This window comes from Papaver somniferum, chromosome 2, assembly GCF_003573695.1.
Source record: "Papaver somniferum cultivar HN1 chromosome 2, ASM357369v1, whole genome shotgun sequence".
Lineage (NCBI taxonomy): Eukaryota > Viridiplantae > Streptophyta > Magnoliopsida > Ranunculales > Papaveraceae > Papaver > Papaver somniferum.
The window spans coordinates 64,111,644-64,120,335 of NC_039359.1; the positions used below are offsets into that span (position 1 = coordinate 64,111,644).

Genomic DNA, 8,692 nt, shown 5'->3' on the forward strand with positions numbered 1-8,692 from the left:
AAGAACAGGGGAAAACTAGCATACATGTATCAAAAGATGTTCTTCATCAAAAACAAGGGACGACAGCAGCAGAAAATTTACAATCAACACAAAACTTAAAACAACAGAAACGAAGAAAAGAAACCTTACCACCACAAACAAAATCCCGAAAGAAGACAACAAACCATAAACAAAGAAGAAACGAGCGTGATTAATGCTAGGGCAGAGAGAATTTAATGGTTGAAGAACAAAGAATGAAGACTGACAGGGAGAATGAAATTAATTTTGTGGATCGTTGAATGAAATTAATTTTTCTCCTCTCCTTAATATACTCGAAAGAAAGAGAAGGAAGTTAAAGGAGGAATGGGAAACGTGCCCATTAAATGAGCAGTTAATGCACAAGTAAGAAACATGCCCAAGTATCTAGGAGAAGTTATTAGGAGAGAGGAAGAATATGTATCGTCTGTTTTCTTCAGTGCTCCCACTAAACACTCAAGCCCGAAGAAAAGGGGCAAATTGTGTGTACATATTTCATCATCAAACACGTGTATACAGGAAGACACGTGGAGAGCATGCGGACAAAGTCATCAAAACATGATGACACACGCCCACAGCCAAGAAGCCCATCCCGTCGACGTCGGATCTTTGCCCGAAAAAATCTAAGGGCAGAAGTTAAAAGATGTATCGAAAACACGATGTACCGCGGAGCACCAAATAACTCCCGAAGAGTTACTTTATCTCATCCCCAAAAGAAGCTAAGATCAACGGTGAAGAGAAGGTTAACTGACATGGATGTGACAGGGCAGAAGACACTTGTCTGACACGAGCATGCGTCTCAACTACCCGCATTAAACACTCTGAGCAGTATACGTGTCGATCAACCCGTGGAACGAACGAGGATGACTCTGCGTGATCAAGTAATGAGCGAAGATCTCCGCGTGATGGACACAAAACACAAGAAGATACGGTTCCAACGGCCCTCAGAAATGGGTCCCACACTCAAACCCTATAAATACCCCCTCTCCACCAAGAGTGAGGAGATCGGAAAAACCAGGGAGAGAAGGAGAGAGAGAAGGATTGAGTGTAAGTTTGTCCTTTACAATACACAGACCTATGTAAACTCCAAAGTCACTCGACTATCTCTGTAATCATCAAGTACATAGTGAAACAACAACCCCGTGGATGTAGGCCTTAGTGCTGAACCACGTAAATCCCAGTCTTATTTACATTTCAGCACTTTATATTCGTCTAACGCTCCATGAGTTTTACTTTTATACTTTGTTTTCTTTATCTTCCCCTGCGTAAACGCCTCTCGCGATATTATTAGATGAGGCTATGATAAACCCGAAGGTTTTGAGCCAAGGAATCAATGCAATTGTATCATCAGTGCGAGTATGTACCTAGAGTGCGAACATTGTTTGTGAACATATAGATGCCTTCGTGATTTACGTGTTCACACCTCTGTTGGAGATGATTATCTCCGACTTCCTACAAATTTGGGAAATTTGCTTCCACGTTATCTAAGGGTGTCGTCCCTTGACACCCACTATGGAGGCAGTAGTGATACACTCACCGCAAAAAAAATCCCATCTCGAGGGGATCGTGCGGTCACGGGAGCACCTCTCTATATTGAGATTAGAAAGAGTTTTAAGTGGACTCCACCCTATATCTCACGCGGGATTTTTTTGCGGAATTAATTTGTGGTAAGTGAATCATTTCCGATTTCCGCTATGGAGGTCCCGTTGGAGATGCCCTTAAGCTTCTGATCCAAATTCTAAAGTGTTGAACCAAGTTGTTAATACAATGAAATTACCGTATTGCCAGCTTGGTTGGGCACTTTGTTTACGTCTGTGTAACATGCACCGTGTTATTAGAACACGTGGAATGAATAAATAGGTGGTCTATCAGTGGCAAATTTTGATGGACAAAAATATGAACGTGTAACAAGAAAGAACTAAACGTGACTTGATTTGTAAAAATGTTGTGCCATCGTCGCATCGGTTATGCATCGTGAATGAATAAATAAGCTTAAGAGAACGAAACAAGAGATCTACAGGTGGAACAAGAATTCTTTTGGAGACATAAACAAAAATCTGAGTAGGGCTAAGAATAGACTCAAGCAGGTTAGTTCCAACATTAATCTTAGAAATAGGAGCAATGTGATTAGAGATTGTCAAAAAGAAGTAGAACATTGGTACACGGTAGTGGAAAGTTTCTGGAAAGACAAGAGTTGCGAGTAGGAGGTTAAACTATGAGATAGAAATACACAAAATTGGTTAAAAAGACTAAAATCAATAATTTCTGGATGAAAAGGACATTTAGATTTTGATACTTTTTAAATGGACAAAAATGTAAAAATAGCGAGGATGTAAACAGTTTCATCCTACCCATTTTCAAATACTTTTTTTATTTTTAATTTACATCAGGATGCATCCAGTTTCATCCTTGATATTTATTTGGTGTCCATTTCACTCATACTAATTTTTTACTCGTCCATTTGAATCATGTTTTAAAAGTATTTGGACAAATGACCCATTTTCCGATAGAAATACAGCCTACTTTTCATAGGAAAGCTGTAAACAAGTATAGGAGAAATAGAATAAAAGTAGGCATCCTAATGTCCAAGATAGGAATACAGCCTACTTTCATCCGCAGATCGAATACAGCCTACTTTCATCCGCAGATCGAAGTTGAAAGTGACAATGTGAAAGTGAAGCTGTTAGGTTCCGACTAGGAGAAGCAACGAAGAACTTACAAATGATGCACTCAGGCAACAAACTATAGAATTGGATAAACTCAATTCGCAGTGGGGTGAAGCGAGCATTAACTCTATTTTGGTAAAACTCGTTCAGGAGGTAAGTGTAACAAACCATGGAATGTTTATCGGGATTAAACCTGGTTTCTTTATTAAAAAGAGAAAAGAAAAAAAAGGTTATTCAACGTATAAGAATTGGATTTAGTAATTTTTAAGCTTATAACGGTTGATTTAGCCCGTTTGAACAGGCCGGAAAAGTATAAAAAAGACAAGTCAGAGAAAAATAAACAGCACCCAAATTCGTATAGAAAATGAAAGATGCCGTTTGTTTGTCGACGTGCAACGCATTTGAGCAGGTAAAATGCACAGAGTGAGCAAATTCGAAAGCGTGCCCACTTGTAATTCCACCTCTTAGGTGTTTGTTTTTAGTATACTACAAGGAAATTAAAACGAGTACAAAACTACTGCATTTTATTACACAAAACCAAAGCGCACACACAAAAGACCAGACAATAGAAGCTAAACACAAAACACCAGGACTCAGAAAACTATCAACCACGAGCACCAAAATACGTTTCATCTCTACGAACCAAGTACAACTTAATCAACTTCCTCAATTTTGGGCCCTGTGCCAGAACCACCGGTACTACCTCCACCACCGGGCATGTCTTGACCACCGAAACCGGCACCACCAGGCATATCAGCACCACCACCAGCTTGGTACATCTTGGATATAATTGGATTACATATACTTTCCAAATCTTTCAACTTGTCTTCAAACTCTTCAACTTCTGCCAATTGATTTCCATCCAACCATTTTATGGTATCCTCTACAGCTTCCTCAATCTTCTGTTTATCCGAGGGATCCAACTTTCCTGCAAATTTCTCATCTTTCACAGTGTTTCTCATGTTGTAAGCATAATTCTCCAGTGAATTCTTCGCTTCCACCTTTTTCTTCACTTGTTCATCTTCAGCTTTGTACCTTTCTGCATCTTTCACCATTTTCTCGATATCCTCCTTGCTTAACCTTCCTTTGTCGTTGGTGATTGTAATCTTGTTCTTAACTCCGGCTGTCTTATCTTCTGCTGAAACATTGAGAATTCCATTAGCATCAATATCGAAGACAACATTAATCTGAGGAACTCCTCTTGGTGCCGGTGGAATCCCGGAAAGCTCGAACTTGCCCAACAGATTGTTGTCTCTAGTTCTTGCTCTTTCACCTTCATACACTTGAATCAAGACCCCGGGTTGATTATCTGAATACGTCGAGAAAATCTGTTCCTTCTTGGTTGGAATGGTTGTGTTCCTTGGAATCAACGTTGTCATAACACCACCAGCGGTCTCAAGACCTAAACTCAATGGAGTAACATCAAGAAGTAAAAGATCTTGCACCTTTTCATTGCCTTCTCCACTTAGAATCGCAGCTTGCACAGCAGCACCATATGCCACAGCTTCATCAGGGTTGATACTTTTGCAAAGCTCTTTCCCATTGAAAAAATCTTGCAGAAGCTGTTGGACTTTCGGAATTCGAGTCGAGCCACCAACCAACACCACTTCATGAACTTGACTCTTGTCAATCTTTGCATCCCTCAAACACTTCTCAACCGGTTCCATGCACTTTCTGAACATATCCATGTTCAATTCCTCGAACCTTGCTCTCGTAATAGTCGTGTAGAAGTCCATTCCTTCGAATAACGAATCGATTTCGAGCGTAGTCTGAGTAGTGGATGACAAAGTTCTCTTTGCTCTCTCGCAAGCAGTTCGCAGCCTCCGAAGCGCCCGAGCATTCCCGCTAATATCCTTCTTATTCTTCCTCTTGAATTCAGCAACAAAATGATTAACCAAACGATTATCGAAATCTTCACCTCCGAGATGAGTATCACCGGCAGTTGCTTTCACTTCGAATATTCCTTCTTCAATTGTCAACAAAGAAACATCAAAAGTACCACCGCCAAGATCAAAAATCAACACGTTCTGTTCTCCAGCTCTCGAAGCTTTCTTGTCCAAACCATAAGCAATAGCAGCAGCAGTAGGTTCATTAATCATTCGCAAAACATTAAGACCTGCAATCGACCCTGCATCCTTCGTCGCCTGCCGTTGCGAATCATTGAAATATGCCGGAACAGTAATCACAGCATTCTTGATCGACTGACCCAAATAGGCTTCAGCTATCTCCCTCATCTTGACCAACACCATTGATGAAATCTCCTCAGCTGAGAATTTCTTCTCTTCACCTTTATAATTCACAACGATCATGGGTTTCTCACCTGGACCTGCTATAACTTTAAACGGCCACAGCTTCATATCATTTTGAACAGAAGGGTCGCTGATTTTTCTACCGATTAATCTCTTTGCATCAAAAACTGTGTTGTGTGGATTCATTGCGACTTGATTCTTTGCAGCATCACCGATTAATCTTTCAGTGTCGGTGAATGCAACGTATGAAGGTGTTGTTCTGTTGCCTTGATCATTAGCTATGATTTCAACTCGGTCGTTTTGCCATACTCCGACACAGCTGTATGTCGTTCCTAAATCGATTCCGATTGCTTTTCCTTCACTTGTAGTAGCCATTAGCACTTATCAAAACAGAGCAAAACAGAGAAAGTTTTTGGTGATTGATTTTTTTTGAGAGTTTCTTTTGTTGGATTTTGAGATTTTTCGATGAGATAAGTTGGATTGGACTTTGGAGGTATGAAATTTATAGGATGTCCGTTTCTTAATGGAGAGTTTTTTTTGAGAAAATTCGAGATGGAAGTAGAAGATTTTGGGGAGTTGTAAGAACTAGAAAGGTCTTAAAGAGTCGGTATGCATGGAAAGGAAGAGAGACACGTAGGTATACTGAAGGTTCCAGGTGGCTAAAAAAGGTACTATAACCTAGAGACTTCCGGAGACGAGAGTGTATTGTCGCATTGACCATATCCCCTGCTCAGGAGGTCTTCGAAGGAAGACTTGATTTGACTTTAGCTCAAGGGACAAACTATTAGAACAGAATTGTCACACCAACCGCCAAATGCAACATGGCTCCTAATGGGGGCCAGAATTACCAGTGATACCGTTTGAGTGATCTGACGGTTAGGATTAGGTATAATTTTTTTGTCTCATATAAAACGGTAATCCTGATAATTCTGGTCCCACATTAACAGTCATGAAATGCAACAGCAAAAAATTCCGAAGAGAAATTATAAGTTTACCGAGCGGATTCTCCCGCAGAATCGGTTGTGTGTCACAGATTTATGGCTCCCACCACAAGAAAGTGGCCCCTGTTGCAGGCCGCACTAATTTGTGACACACCACCAATTCTGCGGGGGAATTTGCTCGGTAGGTATATCAGTTCCGGAAAAAGAACCGGATGATTTATGGTTGTCCTGCCTTTGGATATTTCAGTGAGTAAAGGAGGCAAAGGCATTTGTTAAGAACGCACAACTGGGGATACCTGAATTAATTGGGGGATATAAATTACTTCTCCCAATCAATAATGTCTACCATTCCCTCAAACTTAAAATCAAAAAACAAAATCATATCCCCTATTTTCATCTTCGTCTCTTATTAATTATTTTAGGGTTAGGGCTTTGAAACCTAAATATTCCCCATTCCCTTTCAAATTCTATCCCCATTTCCTTTCAAATTCTCTTCTCTTTCTTTACCGGATCCTCACTTTGAAAACGATTTTTTTTTAACATTCAGAAGTGATGAAGACCATGCCGGTAGTGATGAAGACCATGCCGGAAATGATGAAGACCATGCCAGAAGTGATGAAGACATGCCGGAAGTGATGAAGACCATGCCGGTATAGATGAAGACCATGTCGGCAGTGATGAAGACCATGCCGGCAGTGATGAATACCATGTTAGATTATTTTTTTTTACATCGTCGGAAGTGATGAAGACCATGCCGAAATTGATGAAGACCATGCCGGAAAATGGTGCCGGCATACTTGGTAACTAACATTCAATGTCGTAACTAAGTGTCAACATGCTCGATAGAAATCTATCAATGTCGGTAGTCAAGTGGAAAAAAAATCAATTTTCTGGATACTTTACATCATGTGCCGGCAAAGAAATTCAAGCAACATACCATGCCGGTAGCAGTACCGGCATGCTCGAGAATTAACTGACTGTGCCGGCAGTGGACTGAAAACCAGAAAAAAAAAATTCAAAAAGGAATAGGTTTTGAATTTCAAAACTTGACCTGTCAGGTCGAACACAGCCGGGAGGGGATATTCCCACCCACCCACCCCCCTGGAAGATAGTGGTAGGTAAAAAAAAAACTTTTGTACCAGCATAGTTTTTTGGTTGAATACTATGCCGGCTTGAATTTCAAAATGGGGGATAAGCTCGGTGCCGACATGGACGTGGTATGAATACCATGCCGGTATGGCTACTTCCGGCATTGTATTCATACCACATCCATGCCGGCACCGAGCTTTTTCAGCTGCAAAAATGGTGGATTCAAAGAAAAAAAATCAAATTTTCAACCTCTTAGCAGCAATTCTCTCTTCACAATAATCCTCCATTTTCACCAAAAAAAAGTTGCCTCTCAAATACTTTTTCCCTCCTTCTACTCTCACCTCACTCACCCAAATACAAATAAAAATACAAGCTAATCATTTACCAAATAATCTTATGAATTTACTAATTATAATTAAGCACTAAACATGATTAGTGAGGGTAGATTAGGTATTAGGTAAAATACTTAGATAATGGGTGACCCTGATTTGATATTTAAATCACGTTTTTTTCTTTTTTCTCTATCCCCCAATTAGTTAGTATTCCCCAGTCGCGCGTTCTTTGTAAAATAGTGGGACTTTTATCGGGTTTCTTAATTGCTAAATTAGCATTTTCGTAACTAGATTTGGTTAGGCAGTTGAAAAAGCCAACCAATTATTTTTAGGCATTTTTGGGTTAAGAAGAAGTTAATGAAAGACCGCTTAAATCTTATCGAATGTGGGGAGGATCCCTAGCACTTTTATTATGTCACACTATCGCACATTTTGGATGTATATTTTGTGAATAAAAATTGTATAGTATCGGATTTGAAACTAATATTTTACATAGATTTATGTTCTAACTAAAAATGAGCGCATTCTGAAACGTATAACAACATCAACCGATCTTAATTTTTAAAGATTAAAAATGCATTGACGTTCAGCGGTTCACGTTCAAAGTAATAGATTTTTTTTAAGCAACTAGTATATGGTGGTGTTATATGTTTAGGAATAACTCATTTTGGGTAGGACCATATAGCTTTGTAATAGGAATAAATCCCCAAAATATTAGCTTCAAATTTGTTGGTGTTTGGTTTTTATTAACAAAAATGATACCTAACATGTGAAATAGTGTGAGAATAAAAGAGTGAAAGGATCCTCCCTCATCAAATATTTAGATATATATATTAAAAATAGCAAACTATGATGTTTTTTATACTTAATTAGCACTAATTTTACTTAATTAAAATTAATCTTCATTAGACGTATGTATAAAGTTTGTACATACATTATGTACAAACTTTCAAAAACCCATTTCAATATCTCCGATGGGATTTAGACATTTCTTTGTGTAATGTTGCATACAAGGTTGTTTCAAAGCTTTTTTATAATCGCCTTAGACCATTCTTCCCATCTTTAGTCTCTCTGTTTCAGGTAGATAAAACTCAGATAATATGGTTATTGCTCATGAAATGTTACATTCCATGAAAAGATTTTCAAAAAGTGGAGGAGCTTTTGCTCTTAAGCTTGGAATATACGATAGAACTCATGACCTTATTATGGAGTATATAACAACTTTTTCTTTTTCTGTTCTTGTAAATGGCACTCCATCAAATCAGTTCAAGCTTGGGCGGGGTTTACGACAAGGTTTTCCATGATCTCGGTATTTATTCACTATCTGTTCTGAAATGTTATCTCGAATTGTATACTGTTATGAGAAAGATGATCTTTTATAGTGGTGTTAAGTTTAATCG

At 39.0% G+C, this 8,692-nt stretch overlaps 1 protein-coding gene across 1 annotated transcript; it reads right to left on the minus strand.

The window, feature by feature from the left end:
• Positions 1 to 3,129: 3,129 nt before the first annotated feature.
• Positions 3,130 to 5,406, minus strand: LOC113347854 (heat shock 70 kDa protein). The gene has a single exon (XM_026591536.1). It carries the CDS (start codon positions 5,303 to 5,305, stop codon positions 3,335 to 3,337), a length of 1,971 nt encoding a protein of 656 aa, XP_026447321.1. The 5' UTR covers positions 5,306 to 5,406; the 3' UTR covers positions 3,130 to 3,334.
• Positions 5,407 to 8,692: the final 3,286 nt, after the last annotated feature.